Source organism: Lissotriton helveticus, chromosome 10 (assembly GCF_964261635.1).
Source record: "Lissotriton helveticus chromosome 10, aLisHel1.1, whole genome shotgun sequence".
Lineage (NCBI taxonomy): Eukaryota > Metazoa > Chordata > Amphibia > Caudata > Salamandridae > Lissotriton > Lissotriton helveticus.
In genome coordinates, this window is record NC_136071.1 from 974,238,745 (window position 1) to 974,260,109 (window position 21,365).

The window sequence follows — 21,365 nt, forward strand, 5'->3', positions numbered from 1 at the left end:
ATGGTGCTCCCTATCTTTACCAAAACCAGATTGGTCTGTATGCAGCAGACTTAGAATTCAATGCTTAAGCGTAGTGGTCAGGATCATTGACTATATTTTTGCATCAAGTAGGAGAAAGATGTTGAACCGATTTGCATCAGCTGAATAATGGAATTTCAGATTATCACCTAAGAATCTTGTGATACAGTTTTGAACAAGACCTGTGAACATGCTAAAAAAGATATGGTTTAAATCTTGATCTCATTGTTGCTGTCGTAAACCTCTCAGACCGAAGGAATCTAGGGCATTCTTAAGGTTTTAAAAAAAAAAATGTAGAAGGTTTTTCGAGTCTCTTACCCATTCCTGATGTGTCTCGTTTCGCATTCCATACCAAGTTTAAGTCTATGTAAGAATAATGATCCACTCTACAAAAATCGGAGGGTGTAGAAATAAGTTTAGTTGGAGAGTAGACCATTGATAAAGAGCCTCGCAGTATCCCTTTAATCATCGAAAATCTGCTATCTTTGTCTCGCTTAATATTTATAATCGAGAAGCGGTAATTGGCATGTATGAGATAGCTATCCCATTATGTCTGGCATCCACTGAAGAGTAGTGTGCTGCAGGTTAGAGCTGAATTTTCACCCTTGTTTGATCTCTTCTGGTTAGGTGTTTCTCCTGAAAACTGGTTTGTCATTAAGAAGGAGACTTCTATATAGTAGATCATTTATTTGGAGAATTAAAGACTTTTACATTTAGAGAAACCTGTTTGAGCATTGTAAAACATACTGACCCAGACCAATTATTAATATGAGACCAGGCTGGCATGTAACTGACAGGAGACTGGTACAGACAGGGGGTAATCCTTACCGTGTTGGAAATTGTAGAGGAATTGGGATTACCACCTCATAGTTTTTTACATATGGTGTTTTGATGGGAGCTTGGGGGAAGCGGTCGACCTGAACTTACAACACATGAACTATTACAATTACTGTTTACTATGAGAAGTGAAAGGAGGTTGGACTTGTGGTTTTATAAATCACTAATCCACATGACCAAACTCCCCATGCAGGCAATCGGACAAAAATGGGAGCCAACATTGACAAAGGCTAACTGACAAGGAATGGAAAAATTATTTTGGAATACTAGTTCTCCAGGAATGTAAGACTAAAGAATACCCAAATTAACTGTTTACACATTACTTACGTAACCGACTGAATCTAATGCTGGGAGTAGACGCACAGAAATGTCCAATATGCAGACTCCTGAGTGCAGATTGTTTTTCATATGGTGCGGAGCTGTGAGACAATAACCCCATTTATGAAGAGTGGCAGATATCCACAAGAGGGCATTAAACGGAGACGTCGGAGGTCTACCAGAGGTCTGCCTTTTAGGATTTTTTCCCAAACCTAAGGTGGGGAAATCAGTAACTGGTTTACAAATCGGACTCTAATACTAACTAAAAGATGCAGTGCCTTGTATTGGAAGGCAGGAGAGGAACCATTCCTAGATCAATGGAAAAATTGTATGCGCATAGGCTAAGGGCGAGAGTATAATGCTAAGGGACAAGGAGCGCAAAGGGATTTGCAAATATCCAGTATCTCATTCTTGGGATGAGTTTTTGGCTGATTTTGAGCAGCTTGAAGGAAGAACAAGCACTGCACCAACTGGTTAGACCTTGTACAGTGGCATTAAAGGGAGGGAAACAAAAAACACATGGTAATATGAAAAATGACATCGGTGATGATCAATTTACTTGTCTCATTGGAGCCAAGTGGAGGTTATGGTAGTTTCCAGGAAGGACTTTGATCGAACCACAAAAATCATATGATAAAGACTGTAACACCATGACATGTACAACACAATGATAAACTGTAAAATGTAATACTGATGAGGTCTTGTGATAGTTTAATGTTGAATTACACAGATTTGAAAAAATATCCATTGTAACACATCTGGGAAGCAGTTTCACAAATAATCCCCATATTGGCAGCACTCTCTACCCTCATCTAGCTTGGGCTATCACTCCGAAAAACCACAGGGTGACCATTGTACCTGGTGATTAATCAGTCCTGCATGAGAAATCAAATTTTCCAAAATATGGCATAATACCCTAATTTGGGCTTTATGACGAATAGACATACAATAAATTTATACTCCGCCTATCCACCAAAATGGCAGAAGAAATCCCCTACACAATCCTCTATGACCTATGTCAGGCTCCGCTTCTATGGGGTTAAAGAGTGGAGACAACCAGATGTAGTACATGTTGTATCACAACTGAAGTATTGCCAACATTGGTAATCTTGCAAAGGAGATGGGTCCGAGTACGTCACACCTGTCCAGAATATGAGGACAGACGGGTCTTTTCCTTGCCTCGCGCCTTCTTTAACCCCCAGATTTATGCCACGTCCTCATCTTATGACTGGTTCGCACCGTTAGGTCATTGGACAAACACATCAGCAGATAGCCTCTCTGTTAACCTAATGTTTAACAAGGTAGCTGTTCTTCTTGTGAAGTGGAAGCACTCCCGGAAGACAACAATGCACCATTCATGGAACATTTCAACTTACAACTCCAAACCCTGCAGAATAACCATTAGACGCACCCTCACCTACAGACCCCCCAGGACCACGCCCTGGGTTCTGCAACATCATTCCTGAGTTCCTTAACTCTCTTGCTATTGACTCAAAGTTCTACATCTTCCTCTGTGACCTTCACTTCCACCTTGATGACCCCAAATATACTAGCACAACAGACCTCCATTTAAGCATGGGCAACCTCTGCCTCACCCAACTGGTCACAAATACCACACACGGAGCAGGACACAAGCTTAACCCGATTGCCACTTCCAGCAACAGAGACAAGTGCAATCATATCACCGAACTCACCTGGCCCGACCACACCATCGTCCATTTCAGCATCGCAGGGTCTCCACGCACCACCACCAAGCCTCCCAGCTCCTCCCACCACAGCTGGAACAAAGTAACAAAGTTCTTATGTCAGATCCCCTCAACACCATTCACCCCGACTCAGAAACCAGCCTGAACAGGCCACTAGAACTTCACATCTTGGTCACCAACTGCGCCAAGAGAGTCGCCGGTCTCAAACCTGCCAAGACCAGTAGATCCACTAAACATGCCAGCACACACACCTCAGGACTATGAAACGCAAATGCAAACGACTAGAAGGACAATGGCGCACTAGCAAAGTTCTCACACACCAAGCCACCTTCAAGTCAGCCCTCAAGAAATACCATCAACACATGAAAGAAACTAAAAGATGCGTCTTGGCAGACTGCATGGAAGCCAGCTCCAATGACAGCAAGGAACTCTTCTGCATCATTAGAGTTCTGCCCGCCAGCCATGAGAATACAATCTCCTCTTCCCAGTAACTCTGAAACACACTGGCAGACTGCTTCCACAACCAGATATCCACCATCTACAGAAATGTTGAACCACACCCCACCCAGCTCTACAGCCTCCTCACGCCTACTAACGCTACCCACAACCAGCTACTCACCTCATGGAAACAGCTCATCACACAAGGCACCACAGCCATCACAAACTCCTCTACTCTGGAGCACCTATGAACCCCTGCCCCACCACTTCTTGAACCTTGGGAGCAAGGAAAGTAGCTGCTTGCTCCCCTTCAGCTCAACTCGTCCATCACCATGTAGTGTAGTTCCTATATTCCCAATAGGCTCTGCGCATTGAAATAATAAATCCTGTAGGTTAGACGTAGGACTGAGGTCGACTAGGTCTCTACTGAATCTATTAGACTTAATTGTGAGTGCCAGCTAGCTCAGAGGGCACTAGAAACTTTCTCGAATTCACAAGAAGGGATTCGTTTCTGACAACCGCATAAACATGACAACTGTGTTTCCCAAGAATAAGAAATCAATCTCTAGAGTCGCGGAAACAATAGATAGCTATTTTACTCAGTCAATCGTGCATGCTTTGTTTCACCAGAGGTGCTGAGAAAATAGAGAGACGGGCGTTTTCAATAAAAGTATTTATTGAACAGTCTTCTTTCTCAAGCATAAGAAATGTACTGCTACAATCGTAATACTGGTTATAAAGTACAAGGCATATAATACGATAAGTATTATAAATAGGGCTCCCGGTTTTCCGTTTTTACGGATTTTTACATATAAATACAGACGGAAATCTACATTTCCTTTGTCTGTATTTATATTTAGAAACAGAAAAATACTTGAAAATGTTGCCACACTGCCTTGCTCGAATCCAGCTAAGCCCCCTTCCTGCTTCTGGAAATTCCTTCCTGGGCGCGCACACAGAGTACTTCACAGGTCTTTTGAAAGACCATTTACTTGCTAACGAGGCTTGATTGTTGTTTCACCCCATGCCGTAGCCTCCCCCAATGTCCCGGACTCCTCCTGTCCCAGGCTCCATACAGTGCATGTTTTAAGCCCTTCATTTCACAGTGCTGCAGCAGGAGAAAAAGAAGAAACGGCAGCTGTTCAGTTATACACGCGGGGCAACAAGTACCAGAATACCTTAGGTGGCACAACGTTGAATCTGTAGAGACGCAGAGCCAGCTCTGATTATTATTGCAGAACTACACGTTCTAGAATATAAACAAACTGTGGAACGGCTCAAGCCCCCAGTTCAAAAAGAGATGTCATAGGGTAGCTCGGGAGATGCAATTACTGCATAAACACATATGTAAACTTCAGGTCCGGGATTTGACTTACAGTGTGGCAGCTAAGTGGTTAAAGCGCCTCTTGTAGTGCTATCTCTGTCTGTAATCTGCAGAGGAAGCTCTAGGGGCCAGGCGGGTAGCTAAGCGGGTTAATGCGCCCTCTGCTGAGACTTGTGAGAAATGCCAGCACACCTTTCAAACCGAGAGCCACATCTTGAGTAGGTTAAATGTGTGCTTTACCTGCAGGATAAAGCATCAGATCGCAGTGTAACACCTAAACGGGTTATACACCAACTGCAGCTCTCTGTGTGAGCACCCCTCCCCCCACCACCACAGTCCACATCTACTGTCCTAGTAAGATAACCAGGTACCGCTGGGTACACTCAGGGGTCCAAGTCCCAAACCCAGAAAGACAGCTCCGGTGGTCAACGCGCTTGCTGCAAGGATTTGGGCAAAATCTGAAAGCGGAACGTTGAGCATTGTTCGACCAACAGAGACTTTTGTGCCTCTGATGGCAATGTCTCCGAATTAGTAAATTACACCTGTTGTTTGCAGTGCCCAAGAGCGCCTGATGCTCAAGACAATGGTGTGAAAAATGAGGCGCCTTGAGCATATTCTGTCGACTGAGTTGTTCTATTCCCATCTATTCATCCAGTCACCCATCCATCCATCCATTCACAAGAAAACCTGGAGGCGCTTTAAGGCAATTGGACACGTCATTCTTTACAAGCCTATTCATCCATTCAGAAGAGGTGCGCCCAGAGTCCTTCACTGCCATTTTCTTTACTACATCAGGGTATTACAAATGCCTGCTATCAGCACAGTTACAGAATAAAACCCAGATGTACTGTACATATATATGCACGTGTAAGGATTGAGCAAGGACTGGAGAACAGATTTCGAATCCCAACTTCCCCGTTTGAAACCCTGTTTAATCTTGGGCAGATCAGTGACGTAGCCAGTGCTTCAGACGCCTTGGGCGATCCTTCAGATATCCGCCCGCTTTGAGCCGGTACCTGGGGGAAGGGGGGTGTTGGGGTGGGAAGTCGGGTGTAAACTGACGACGAGCAGCGGGCGGCGGTGGATTGGCCGGGTTTAACTACGCTTCTCTACTTCACTGCCCAAGGTGAAAGCAAAGGTTGGAGGTGATGCGTGCCCATCAGGTAATACATCTAATCTCCAAGGTCGACCGCCGGAGCCATTAGGCCACATTCTCCCTCTTATATGTATAAGGGGCTTTCTTTGAGTCTCTTGTGGCTGTTCCAGGCTGGTTAAAGATGGTGCTTACATGTTGCCACCTTCAATGTTAGAAGCGCACAACGCTCATGATGCTCTGTGGGCTGGCATGGTGCCCTGCAGGAGACTGGCATGAAGAAGAGGCTCAACTCCTGCCCAAGCACAGCCACACGTTTCCTGACTCATGTGCGTTGTGGCAAACAGTTCCGTTTTTCTTGAGCATTTTAGTCAAACTTCATATGAATAATGCAACATAAGAAACACTCCCAATATAAAACGTTGGAAAGCAACTAAATTAACTGTATACAATAGGTGATACAGAGTGCATTCTACAAGTATACACACAGGTCAATGCATACTGCCCATCATATATAGGTAGGTGAATTCCTATTTTTTTCTAATAATAATCATCAGGCTGCAAAGCGATCACTTGTTATAGAGAGAAGCAGTCATATTTTAAAATAAGTACTCACAAAATGCAATAGGTTTGGACATGTAAGGTTTTAGGTTCAGTGTCTGCCTGCCCTCAATTATTGAAAAATGCAGTCACCAGTGTATCGCTTGTGTGCATTGTCAATTTAAATAAATGTGGAAAAATACTAGCTGTAGTGTCGTCTTTTACTGTGGCAAAAATAAATGTGTATAAATACAGAACAAATGCCCCAAAAATAAATATGGATAAATACAGACAGAAATGGCAAAAAAATAAATACCATAAAACCTCAATCAATCGTGCATGCTTCGTTTCACCAGAGGTGCTGAGAAAATAGAGAGACTGGCTTTTTCAATAAAAGTATTTATTGAACAGTCTTCTTTCTCAAGCATAAGAAATGTACTGCTACAATCCTAATACTGGTTATAAAGTACAAGGCATGTAATACGATAAGTATTATAAAGTAGTACTGTAAAAGCATGATATGGTTTCTAAGCCATAAAATACATACAGTGATAAAATAATGACTAAAAGTACTCAACTGGTGCTTCTAAAATACGCCTACCCCGGTGTACCTAACCTAAGTCTAGTACAAGGGAAGAAGTAAGTGAGGTGTATCCTAAGTTTAGTATTCTTTGCCAAGAATCTACTCCAAGAATTCTCTTAAGGGTCTAATCAGCTCCGTACCTTGGTTTTAGAATGAAGGATGTCTTGTATCTCTCTCTCGGGACTCGATTTCCCAGCAACCCGCAAGGGTAGCCTGGAAACACTGGAGCTGGATTTCTCGGCAGGAGAAAAGACAGCGTCTCTCAGTGCGTCAGCTGGAGAGTCGGCTTCCTTCGGCACTTGCTGCTGCAGGGCGTCGGGCCAGTAGTTAGTCGATCTGCTCCAAACCACCGTGTGTTTGTCTGGGCAAATGTAGGCATATTTATACTTTGAAGGTGCCGAGTTTGACGTACGATTGGACATAATAACGTCACTCAAAGACTCAGTTCTTTGAAAACTTCATGATTTCCTACATAAATAAGTATTCAGGCGAGGGGAAGTCCCTAGCTGCTGAAGGCGGGTTTTTCTAAGAAATTGTTGTTGATTCTCGGAACTTAGTGGAAGTAGCCATGCCGTATTTGGGCTGCATAGGCTCAGTCTAAATATGGTAATGATTTCTATGCCTATATAAGGATCGGGTGATTTATACCTATATATGGGCATGAATCGGGAAAATTACACTAGGGTCCTAGATTCCTACACAACAACCACAGCCATCTTTTCCACGCAATGGAAACACGCAGAGGTCACATCACTCCTGAAGAAACCCTCTGCCGACCCCACTGAACTAAAAAAGACTGCCTCATCTCTCTGCTCCCCTTGCCCGCCAAAGTCCTCGAGAAGGCTATCAACCACCAACTCTGGAAAGAAACAGTGTGCTGGACACCTCCCAAACCAACTTCCACCTAACCAAAGCACTGAGAGTGCCCTGATCGCTGCCACCAATGGCATCTGGACACAATTGCATCGCGGAGCGACAGCAGCCCTGATCATCCTCGACCTCGTAGCACCATTCTACACCATATCCACCACATCCTCTTCAAGAGACTCTGCCACATCAGGATCCAGGGAGACTCCCTCAAACAGATTGCATCCTTCCTCATAGGACTAAACTAGAGAATTTGCATCCTACCTCAAGGGACTAACCCAGAGAATTTGCCTAATACCCTTCACATCGGAACCCAAGAGCATCATCTGTAGTGTCCCTCGAGGTTCATCCCTCAGCCCCACCCTGTTCAACACGTACATGACACCCCTGGCCAACATCTTCAGAACCCATGGCCTCAACATGACATCCTCCACAGATGGCACCCAGCTCATCCTCTCGCTTTCAGAAGACCCCTCCACCACTGTGACCAACTTCCACAACTGAATGATAAGCATCACAGATTAGATGAAGACCAACTACCTGAACTCAGACAAGACAGAAGTGATGATTTTTGGGAACACCACCTAGTGGCCTTCTGAACTTTGACCCAGACCGCGCCAGCAACCTGTTCCGAAATCGACTTGTAAATCATTCTGCTTCTGAGGAAGCCTATGGTTTAAGGCGGCAGTGGCCAATATTACTATACATCTTCATGAGGTTTATATAGCTGGAACCTTTTACCCAGACAAGCTACAATTTGATGGGACCTTGGATTTGTCTGAGCAGCACACGCTCGGTGGCCGCCTCTCCGTAGATAATTAGAAATTGAACCAGTGATTATTTTTCTCGGACGGGCTACTGATGCAGTAATACTTTGCCTTTCTTTTGTCCTGATGTGGCCAAAACTCTGCATCCAAAACGCATCAACAGTTATATTAGGTTAAAGCAGACCCCTCCAGTATAAGTAGATTAAGGACTTTTGCTGCACACACTTCAGAATAAGGGAGAGAACATTTTTTCTCATAGTTGCGCTTCTTATAGACCATCTCCATTGGTGCTCTGTGTGAGAACTTCACAACACAGCCACCTTTGATTAATTAATAGGAAGACTGAGAGTAGTGAAACAATAATTCTGTGGTATATGATTTATGTATGTTTAAAGTTTAATTGTATGTATGTCATTTTGTTGTCCTTTATGTGTATAATTGTTGTGTTTGACTCCAAGTATAATCTATAAATGACCTTATGTGGAAGGAGTTGAATGTAACACTGATTGTTATATTCTTAATAAATGTGCTGTAATTATATTAAAGCACGAATGATTAATTAGGATAATCTATGTGGAAATGTATTTATATGAATCTGTTCCCGCATTACTAACTTTTTCTGTTTAAGTTGTATTTAGCCCAAGTGATACAGGTTAAATCGAGCTTACCCCTTATAGGTACTGTATGCTCGCAAACTTGGTGTCATTCTGGACAGCAAACTTAACATGAAATGCCAGATAAATGCACGCTCCCGCCTGCTTCTCCACCCTTCGCATGCTCTGAAAGATCTTCAGATGACTCCCCGTCAACACCAGGAAAGCTGTCACTCAAGACCTAGTCAGACGATACAGAACTCTGCTGTCAGACTCATTCTCGGCCTCGAATGTTTAAGAAATAAATTACATTCCTAAAAATTATTCACAAAGACAGTATGCATACACTGATAGTAGAGCTGGATTGCGGTCTACGGAATGACCACGGTCGGGTTTCCTGACAGCTCTTCTAAGAGACGCAAGGAGATTGGGAGTACAGGGAATACAACTTTCAGGGAATGGTTTCAAGTCCCACCACCAAAGGTACCTCCACCCACTTACATCAGAATTCTATTCTCTCCCATGACCAGGAAGTAGGAAACTTGTTCCATGGCTTGTTCACATTAGGACCATATTTTCAAATGTCTAAAACACTCTACAAGACCATGGTATCCATTCCAACTCTTCCTCTACACCAAGATAAGAAGAACATAGTCCCTGATTCTGCTCCCACCTGCCTATGCTTGTCGGTTAAGCTAGGCACAATGGTGGTAGTACTTGCTCTTGTGCATCTATTCAAACCTTTGCACTTTCAGTCACTCTGGAGAAGGATGGCATTGTAAGAAAATCTCACTGTCTGTGTTCCTTCCCATCCATTAAGTCAACCCAGCATTGTGCCACATGTGATATGATTGGGAAAAATGGGGTAAACCTTTTCTTTTTCATCCAGGCGACAAGCATGAAAAAGCAAGGAATTTATCCCTCAATGTGGTGGGCCAACGTGACACAGGTCATAGGCAGGTCCTCATCATCCGATGTGGGTGAAGTACACTTACTTCCATCCAGAAATATTCTGCTTTCTTCTGTGATGACTTGTTTTTTGGGAAAGGGGCACTTTAGGCTTTGCAGTGATTCAAAGGAGATACCAATACAGCACAGGCAGTGCTGGTCAGGCATCCCGTGTTACTTGGTGTTCTCTTTAGAAAACATCTGAAACAAGGTTCTTCAGCAATGGAATTTGTTTGTAGTTTCAGCTGTGTCCTTCCGGTCTTGTCCAAATATTGGTCTTCTCTTCAATGCTGTATTCTTGTTGAAACGCCCTTAAGAATCTCGGGAACGGTGGGACTAGAGTGCAGTGTCACTGGAAGGCAGGAAGGCAATGGTAAACTAAAAAGGTGTCCCACAAAGATGCTCTACATTCTAAGATCAGTTCAAAGACATGTTAGATGTTTTATTTTTACTGGAATGTTCTCACCTTGATGCAGGGGACTATTCAAATGGTATATGAATCTTTAAAAGGTACCAGTGCTGAAGAACCACTGTTACAGGTAATGATCTTGTTCCTTCCCATCGAGTTTTCTTCATTAAATTCATCAACAGTTTATGTTCCTTATTGATTGTGCCCTGCGAGTGGAAGCAGTGTTTTGATTATCATCCAACTTCGGTAGCTTAACCATATAAAGTGTGGGCCCATCTGCCATTGTGATGCATGCTGGGATTGTGCTGTTCCATTGCTGTTTGAAAAGGGCAGTGCAATGTTTATTTTTCTAGAAATACCAAAGGTTTAAGCAGCATTGCCACTGTGTATTTTTCAACCTTTTTTTGATTGTTCTAGTATTTCTTAATATCGATTTTTATTTTTATTTTACTAAAATATAAAATAGAAATATAGAGCTGCACCTACCCAAAGATTATTTATAGTTGAAGCAAGATTTGTTTTTCTCCATTCTTTTTGAAAAAGTGCTGTGGGATCATGCACTGTTCTGTCCTGTAGAGCCCATGTCTACCCCAACAGGGTCAGCACTAAGTAAACAGCCGATAGCGACCAGCAAAATTAGAATAGCCCAGTGTGTAAATGAGTAGAGAGAGACATATATAGGAATATGACAAAGAAGGCAGGTTGTGTACAAAGAGGGTACGAAATTCCTCTAGAATCCAAGACAAAGGAAAGAGAGGAGATACTATAGGATGGAGAAGGTCACGCGTAACCCCACACTGCAGAAAGAGAAAGGGGGAATTCCCCTTTTTGGAACTAGGGCTCTCACACACCTAGCAAGCTAGATGTCATGCTTCATTATATGAGCCTGCCCCTCGTCAGGTCGGCGCTCCAATACCTGACGGGCTCCCAATCCGGGGCTCTTTAACGGGGATCTTTTATTCCTGCCGGTGTTTTTGAGTAAAGAAAGACCGGAGCCAGATCATTTTACACAGACATTTGAGTACACCAAAGCAGCAGACTGCCATTTTCTTAATTTGGTGCTCTATAGAGAGCTTAGAGTCCAACCAGAAGATTAGACTTTTAACCACAGTGCCAAGGGGACAAATGGACGTACCCCAATTCATGCTGCCACCATTGTGGACACCACAATTGAGGCAAGTTGACACTTCCTTACTCTTATTTCAATTCAATTTGACTGTTGTTCCTCATCCAGCCAGCGACCTCAACGAAACTGAGATTAGGTGGACTCTTGCCATCCTGTGCACAAAGTGAAACAACATTCTGTGTATCATCAGCATGTGAGAACAGAGTTAGGCAATGAGCCTTTACAATGTTGGCCAAAGGCTGGACATATATATTAAACAGTGTAGGGCCAAGCGTCACCCTGCACTGCAATTGTAAAACAGAAGATTCATGATGGTTAGGGATCTCTTGAAATTATGTATCTTGCTGAAAAGAGCACTATCACTGAAATCTTCCAATGTTTGCGAGTTTACAGAAGGTATCCTTTATAACAGTTTTCAAATGTAAGTACCTCTTTATTTTCAAACTTTAAAAGCTCTTTTATTCATTTGTACTAAAATGTGTGTGCCATCCAGAAGTGAACAGTATTTGAAACAAAATGTGATAATTTGTGAATCACAAATCAATTAACTATTGGTAAATTTATTTCAGGGCATGTATTATCAGATTGGAGATGTTGTCTCTGTAACTGATGAACACGATGGAAAAGCATATTATGCCCAGATAAGGGGTTTTATTCAGGATCAGTACTGTGAGAAGAGTGCAGCACTAACTTGGCTCATTCCTACTTTAGCCAGCCCAAAAGACCAGTTTGACCCTGCATCCTACATCATAGGTAACGTGTATATTTCTAACTGTACAGAAGCATAGGTTAAACTGTACCTCTTCCGTCTAGATAATCTCCAGTAAATGGTGGTTTAAAAATAACAAATGTTGCTGTAGAAAGAACATGCAGATTGGGAAATAGTTTTGTGGAAAGCTAGGATATTTTGAAATGCATAGCTCAGTTGTTTTCAAATGTTTCGGGTAGATCACTCAGTCATCCTGGAGGACTTAATGTTTGAGTTTGTTTTATGTGCACTACTGTTGCAGTTCAGCTTAACATACGATCTTGCGCTGTGGTTACATCACCATGAAGTGTCCACGTTGGGTAGATCTATATGTTTGTGTGTACACACACGTACACACACACACGTACACACACACACGTAGGCACACACACACACACACGTACACACACACACACACACCCCACCCACACACCCCTCCTCCCCCCTCCCCCCATCGCATGTTGAGCCGAACTGCAACAGTATTGCACATAGAACAAATATATATATATTTATTCAGTGAAAAAAAGAAATGTTACAGGGGCATTATAGTTGGACTGACATTTCACTTGTACAAAACCAGAGAAATTCAACCGTTATAGCTACCTGAGTTAACTATAACTCGCGCCCCCGAAATGCACTGCTAATGACCTCAGACATTACATCACTCATGACATGGTCACTGACATCACTCATGACATCAGTGATGACCTCATCCACTGACTGTTTTTAAAAAGTTTGAGTGTTAAATATATTTACTAAGGTGTATTGGTGATTCAGTGGGTGTATGAGTGTCTGTATGGATGACTCAGTGGGTGCATGACTAACTGTAGAAGTGAGTGATTAGGTGGCTCAGTGAATGTATAGGTGAGTGACTGGGTGCGTAAATGAGTGTATCTGTCCGTCAGATGATTAAGTAAGTGTATGAGTCTGTTGGTGGGTACATAAGTGGCTACATGGGCGGGTGAGTGATTGGTTGTCTGACTACCTCTATGGTTGGGGTGTGTGTGAGTGTCGAGGTGTGTGAGTGTGTCGAGGTGTGTGAGTGTGTCGAGGTGTGTGAGTGTGTCGAGGTGTGTGTGTGTCGAGGTGTGTGTGTGTCGAGGTGTGTGTGTGTGTGTGTGTGTGTGTGTGTGTGTGTCGAGGTGTGTGTGTGTGTCGAGGTGTGTGACTGCCTGTATAGATGAGTGAGTCAGTGGCCATTCGGGGCACTGTGTGTGTGTCTGAGAAGTTGTGTGAGTGAGTGTCTGTATGGCTGTGTCGATGTTTGAGTCCATGTGTCAGTATGGGTGAGTACTTGGGTATGTGAATGGCAGTATGGGTGAGTGACGGGGTATGTGAATGGCAGTATAGGTGAGTGTCTGTATGCGTGAGTTAGTGAATATGAGAGCGGCTATATGGATGAGTGCATGCCTCTGTCACTGTCTGTATTGGTGAGTGAGTACAGAGGTAGCTGTTCGCGCTCAATAAATTTCTGTATTATTATTATTATTATTACTAGTTGTATGAGTAAGTGGGTTTGTGTAACTGTTTGGGTAAGAGGCTGTGTGATTGTATGGCTGAGTGTTTAGGTGTGTGAGTAGTTCTATGGGTGACTCACTCAGTGTGTGAATGCCTGTATCATGTCAATGGCTGTATTAGTGAGTGATTGGGTGTATGAGTGGCAGTATGGGGGAACGAGTAGAAGTGTGTGTAGATCTATGAATCAGTGATTGGGGGTGTAAGTACTCTGTATAGCTCTGTGTTTGTGAATGGTTGTGTGGGAGTGGCAGTGGGTGTATAAAAGATTCTATAGGTGTGTGAATGAGTGCATCAGATGCTGTGGGTGATGTCATCAGTGATGTCACTGACCATGTAATCCGTGATCTAATACATAAGGTCATAAGCAGTGCATTGCGGGGGCATGAGTTATAGTTAACTCTTGTAAATATAACGGCTGTATTTCTCTGGTTTTGTATGAGTGAAAGGTCAGCCTAACTATAACTTCCATGTAACCTTTGCTTTTTTCACTGAAATTCTAAGGCTCTATACATTTTATTTGCTAACTATAATGTCCTTGTAACGTTTGAGTTTTTTTCTAGTGAATTTCTAAGATTTTTTTGAACTGTATTTGCTAACTATAACGTCCATGTAACTTTTGGTTTTACAGTGAATTTCTAAGGTTTTTCTAATTTTATTTGCTAACTTTAATGTCCCTGTAACCTTTGTTTTTTTCAGTGAATTTCTTTGTTTTTTTTAAACTAGTGATCACGTTTGCAGAGTGGTGGAAATAGGGGGCTGGGCCTGCGGCTCTCAGAAGTCTAGCTTCGTAAGACTTACAGGAGGCGGCAGGAGAGCTTCTTGGCCCCTAAGGAGTAAAGTGGACTTTATCCCCCAACCATTAGTGCACCACGAGCGGAGCTGCGTTTACAGAGTGGTGGAAAAGGGGGCTTGGCCTCCAAAGACGTTTTAGGAATCCCGCTGTGTGGGACTTAATGGAGGTGATAGGAGGGGTAGTTGGCCCCCAGGGACGTCCTTGGAGCCCAACTACCCCTCCTATTACCTCGAGGTGTGTGTGTATTCATTCATTCATTTATTCATGCCCTGGATGTATCAATATACATCTACAGTACCTTTTCTTCACAGTCAAACTCAATTTTAACAGTTGGAATGAATTTTCAGCCTGTTCCCACTTTTTTCCAGCGTAGCATGGATGGTATCGTGCAGTTGTAGACACACTGCTACTGGTGAGAAGTCTGTTAGATTCTATAAGAATAATTCGATATCTAGTCAAAAAGAAATCCTAAATTATAGTGATGTTAAGGTTGAAATGGGCCAGGGCTTTTGCTAACACTCCGTTCCACCTAAATTTAATTCTCTTGTTGAATTTATTTCTGCATGGAGTGGGAGTCTGAATTCTTGGTCTGTTAGAATGAGCACACTCAGCCAAATCAATGAACCTTCAGCAGCGAGCTTTAATATCCATCAGCAACAATCTTTGGCATTGCTAAGTGGGGGTGTGGGCACAACTCCCGTCCCCATCACCTTTTGGCAAGGTAGTCAAAAATCATGCTATATCTAGACAGTTGATGTCCAGATATGCTCTGATTGGCCAATTGAAAGGGGACTTGTCAACCCTAATTGGTTGGTTTCAACCTGAATAATATCTTGTGGCTTCCATTACAAGACTCGTGAACTTAGGAACTGTGTCCTGTAAATGAATAAGATAAAAAATGAGTTAAGAGTGAAGAGTGAGAACACCCAGACCCCAAAGGGGATGTGGGGTCCCAATGGAACCCTTCCCTCACCTTTATTGGCTGACCACAACATTCTGAGGCAGCTGATACAAGACTCTAGTACACGGTTCCCTTTGAAATGCATTGTGGAGAATGACCGGTTTTGAGGGGCAAAAAAGGACGTATAAAGGGTGATAATAGATTTTAGTACAATATAAAACATTTGTTGGTGGTACCATACTAATTTTAGGAATTATGGTGTGATCTAGATGACTTTACTCTGTGGAAAATGCTAACCTTGTGTTGGGATTTCACAAATCGTGTTTGAGAGAACCTTTTCTCATGATTTTCTTATAGAGGTTATGGAAGGTGCACCAGAAGCTAAAATGAGAGCATATTTTGTGTAAATTCACACTACCTTTAGCCATGTGAGAATAAAGTCTGACCTTCTCAGTAAAGCATGTACTTCCATCAGGAGCAGCCTGTCAGTTGATTCCCCTTGTTTTATTGCAGCCTCCCCAGAGTGTTCTAAAGAACAAGAGTGCTAACAGTCTTACTTATGACAAACGTGTGGTATACGTCAAGCCATCGTGATTGAATCAAACTCGTAATACTTAAATAGGGCTCCTTTTTCTTTTTTCTTTTTTTTATTTTTACATTTCCGTCTGTACTTTTTTGCCCACCTTATTAGTATTTATCCATATTTATTTAGTGGTTTGTGAATAAGTGGAGTCAAAATTGGAACATTTCCACATTTATTTAACTGATTAACATGCACTCATACTTTGATGTCTGTCACATTTTAGCAAATTCGGGAGCCAAATTTAGCAAAACACTACACCCACGGGTAAATGTTAGCGATTTACTACAAATATATTGTAATATATACCTGCATTTAAAGATAACCTAACCTGTGTTTTAACTCCCCATGCTATCTATCTGCTCATCTGTTGTCTTGGAATTCACAGCAGGCAGCATGCAAAGTCACTCATTAGAAGCACAATTTTCTGTATTTTTCTGCTTTTAAAAATAAATACAGACATGAAACACATTGTTTTCTGTCTGTATTTATCTGTAAAAATAAGTGAAAACAATAAACTGGGAACCTTATACTTAAAACATTTCATTTAGAATGAAACAAAATTAGGGTTTACATTTGGTCATAGAATTTATGTGCTGTAGAAAGCAAAATTAGGAAACATTTTAAATGAGTTCTCAAATATCAGTTTCTTCTATTTCTTTCAAACATTCTGATATACAGACTGAAACCTGAACTTTTAATATCAGCAGCAGACTGCCAGTTAACTCTTTAGTTATCAGCAGCTTTATCACATTGTTCTGAGCAACTAGAGGGTTAATATTCTGAATCTATGACAAATGTGTCGCACATCTGAACGTCATCTTGATGGAATTGAAGTAGAAAACTGAAAGCATTTTCTATTGAGGACATTGCAGTAAATTAAGAAATTAAGGAGTTTCATAACAATTGTTTTACAAGATGGCCACCAGAGACAAAAGAGCCCAAATGTAGCAGAAATATAAACCGAATTTAGCTCAAGTATACCCCATGGCACAAGTTTGCAAAACCTTTTTTAAAATAATGTTTGCAGTTTTATATAGCATGACTTGATTCGAAAGTATTGAGGAGCTTCACATTTGTTGCACTAGATGAGGGCACATTCATTTTGGGCTTAGGCATGAGGAGATTAGGTGACTTGCCAAGAATCACAGGATGTAGAGCCAGTGCTGAAATTCGAACCTGGTTCTCCAGTTGCAAAGTCAGCATCTCTGGCCATAACGCCATATCCTCTCCCTAAGTGCAACACATAATCAAGTGATCAACTGGATAAACAAACATAAATATAGTAAATAATTTAAAAGCGCTTTGTCGCAATTAGAGAACTCCAGAGAATGTATCCTCATTTTAGTTTTTTAGAGCACTAACAGTAATTTTTCTAAGAAAAATACCCTAATATTTATAATGATTTAGGTATTCCAGCTTAGAATACATCAAGATGTCTTCAGGCATGTCACACTTCTTTAATAAAAATAGAATGTTCGCAATCTAGTTTGTCATTAGAACACTGTGGGGAGGCAGAGGCAGCTAGTTGACCATGCTGGGTAGGTGGTATGAATAGTGCTGGCACAACTGAGTAGTGCTGGCACAACTGATCAAGGAGGGCAGCGGATAGGGAGGGGGGACAGAGGCAACAAACCAACCATGCAGGACAGTCAAGAAAGGCAGTGGCAGTACAACTATGCATGCCAACACACCAAATTCAGGCAGATTTCCAATGTTTTTAAGCCCAAAAGGGCTTTATTTTAGCAGCCTCCAACCTAAGTTCTCCTCTTTTTTTAATGCAAGTCAATGGGCAAAATCAATTTCCCAGAGTTTGTTTTTCAAAATCTCCCTCTTACCAAGTTCAAAAGGTTGGCATGTATGGTATGGGGTAGGGACATGTACTCTGGCAATAGAGTGCATGAGCGAGTTGGGTAGGGGCACCAAACTGACCTTACAGGTTCGGAGCCAGGGGCGACAGTAGCACAATGCACCACACATGGCAAGCAGGAGGGTAGGGCAGTACAAAAGAGAGGAGCTGGCAAAGAGGAAAGGGTAGCAAGCTGACCATACCAGAAAAGACAGGAGGAGTAGTTGCAGCACAATAGACTATGAAGATCGAAAGGGAGGGGGCCGGGGCAAGCCAATGGACCAAGGAAGGCAGAATGGAGGGTAAGGGGGCAGGGCAGGACCAGCAAAATGACCATCAGGGCGGTCGGGATGGGCACTGGAAGCACCACACATCAGGGTGACTATAATGGCATACATACAGACAATGGAGGGGCAGCAAGCTGACCATACAGGGCGGGGGGGGGGGTAGTGGCAGCACTTAAGACCATGCATGGCAAACTAGAGAATTAGTGGCAGCACAACGGCCATGGCAGGCAAGAGACGGGCCAGGGCCATGCACAAAGGACCATGGAGGGCAGAAGGGAAAGATAGAAGCTGGACACAGACGGAGAGCAAGGACTTTCCAAGAGAACACGCAGGGAGGGCAAGAGTAGCAGTTGCAGCACAACAGAGCTTGGAGGGCAGATGCAAGTGGCAGCAAAATGGACTATGGAGGACAGGAGGAAAGGGATAGGTGAATGGAACTCGTACAATGGAAGGCAGGGTGGAGGGGGCATGGACAGGCGACAGCCATCGAACCATCCAGGGCAGACGGGAGGGGCAGAGGCAGCTCAACAGAACATTCCCACCCCCAGGCATTACAATGGATATCTTACTTATGTTAATTAAACCCTAGATATTCACTGGGAAAAAACGTTAATGTGACGGTCTAGTTAAGAATTGTAAGAATATCTAGCTTTACATAGAAAAAAGTAGAAAGTCACTGAAAAAAACAAAGGTTAAAAGGATGTTATAGTTAGGTGAAAATGTCACGTAAAACCTACCATTTGAAACTAACAAAACCACTCCTATTCACCAGTTATAATTCTCTCAAGTAACTATAACTTGTATCCTAAAGTAACTAAAACTTGTGCCCTCGCGTATTATATCACTCATGACCTACTCATTGACTACATTTATAACATCCCTGATCCGAGAGCAGAGAATTCAGACTTTTAATTCTTTGCTTAAGGTCTCTTAATGTCTGGCATTTAAAGCAGCTTTGATGTATCTGCAACTGCTACAAACTGACCAAGTGTATGTACAGATATATTGCTGCTGTGGTTAAAGCCAGTAAAAAGGTGGATAAATGAGCTTTCTGCAACGTATATGGCCTTATCTAGTTGACAAGATTGATTAATTGTGTGCATCGTCTAATTGATGGGGTTATTTCATTTATTTAAATGGCAAACACGTTTTTAACTTTCTCTGCCTTTCAAGGTCAATGCTTATTTGGTACTGGGTCAAGAAACTAATTTTACGGAGTGGTTTGTTTCTATGAATGAATTAATAACATGAAATTGTATCTTTTGCTTGTTTGCACAGTTTATTACGGAGGCTTACCCTCCTTTTAAATTAATTTCTATATCTATGCTTGCTTTTATGGTTCGCCTTTTAACCGAATAAACCTTACTTGATGATGAACATCCCAAATCACATCTGAAATGCCATCATTGTTGAAAATACTGTGCATGGCGGGGGCACGAGTTCTAGTTACTTTAGGGTACAAGTTATAGTTACTTGAGATAACTAGAACTGGTAAATTTTAGTGGTTTTGTTAGTTTCAAATAGCATGTTTTATGAGTCATTTTCACCTAACTGTAACATCCCTTTAACCTTTGGGGTTTTTTTCCATGTAAAGTTCGATATTTTGACAATTTCTAACTATAATGTCACTACTTTAATTTTTGTTTTTTCACTGGAATTTATATATATATACTGGGTTTTTTTGGGCAAAAAAAATTGTATGGCGAATATTGCCTTTTCCACACAGCATCTATTTTCCTTTACCTGGAAAGTGTTTATCTCTGTTTAAAAACGTGTTCAGGGATTCCTTGTGTGAGCAGGACAATTCAGTGTTGTCCCTGTAGTGAAGATTCCCTTAATGGAGAACTGTCCCCCCTCTATAAGTCCATTTATGCTGCTACTCGAATTGGACTTTGTTGTTTTGGTCTAACGAAACTCAAGCAAATCTAGTAGCTAGTGACAAAAGGAAACTCTGCATGATTAAATCTCAATATTAACTGACTAGCCATTTATTAGTTTCACTTTTGTTTTGCTTTCAGGGCCAGATGAAGATCTACCCAGAAAAATTGAGTACCTGGAATTTGTTTGCCATGCACCATCAGAATATTTCAAATCTAAATCGTCCCCCTTTCCTACCATTCCTACCCGGCCTGAGAAAGGTTACATTTGGACTCGAATTGGACCTACTCCTGCAATGTCAATAAAGGAAAATGTTACTAACAGCCTTTAGCCATTCCATGAACTGCTTCTGACCTGTGCTTTCAAAAGATCAGCTGTGTCCAATATACTGCCTCTCAAGGTTCTTGTTACTAAAAGCATCAATTGATTTGTACCACATTTGGAAAAATCCAAGTGTTTAAAATTGTGAGTTAAAACATGCTACTCAATAGTTTTGTAAATTGTGCATACACTTTTTCTAAATAGATTTTATAAACGCTATTGTTAATATTTATAAATAGTTGTATTTGTCTTTCAAAAAGTTATTTATTTGCAAAGTCTTGTGTTGTAAAAGAAAATATACTGTACGCTGTAAAGTAAAGTCTATAAAAAATCACTAAACCTCCAGATGTCATATCGACTTTTTAATAATGTTTTTATTGAAATTTTTCAATAAAAGACAACACTTTAACATGCCAACAGTACAACTTTGCAGCTTTACTCCATGGACTAATCTGCCAATGATCATGCAGGCAACAAAATACAACCTGGCACATGCACTCTCCTATCATTACCAGAGCCAATTAATGGTACTATGGCAGCAGAGATTAAAAGAAGCACTTAAATACTTCACATAAAATACCTATACAACCCCAACAAAGACAGTTTGGGAGCCAGCACTTGAGATGTTGATAGAGTCAAAAAATGTAAGCACATGAATAATTTTCGCCATCATACATCACATATAACCTCGGAGCATTATAGGGTGGTACACCTACTGTTGACTCAGTCCTGGAATTAGCAGAAAATGCTACAACCATACAATGGATGATGTAGGATCGTTCTGCGTGCTCGTCCACAATCACCTTTTTCTGTCTATTCCTCCGAGACTGCCCACTCTTTAGCAGGTCTGCCCTCCACCGGCCAAAAGGCGGCTGCGCAGTCCTAGCCCAATGGACTGCTATGCATCGCCTAGCCAATACCAT

The 21,365-nt window shown here is 42.0% G+C and overlaps 1 protein-coding gene across 2 annotated transcripts in view; it reads left to right on the forward strand.

Moving 5' to 3' along the window:
* Positions 1-20,785, forward strand: part of GATAD1 (GATA zinc finger domain containing 1) — a 111,979-nt gene extending 91,194 nt beyond the window's left edge. The window contains exons 5-6 of one of the 2 annotated variants that reach the window (XM_078663644.1): positions 12,137-12,320; positions 20,262-20,785. In XM_078663644.1, the coding sequence (XP_078519770.1) occupies positions 12,137-12,320; positions 20,262-20,452 (375 nt within the window). In that variant the 3' untranslated portion in view covers positions 20,453-20,785. The remainder of the gene's footprint in view (positions 1-12,136; positions 12,321-20,261) is intronic. The other variant, XM_078663645.1, reaches the window with a different exon arrangement.
* Positions 20,786-21,365: the final 580 nt, after the last annotated feature.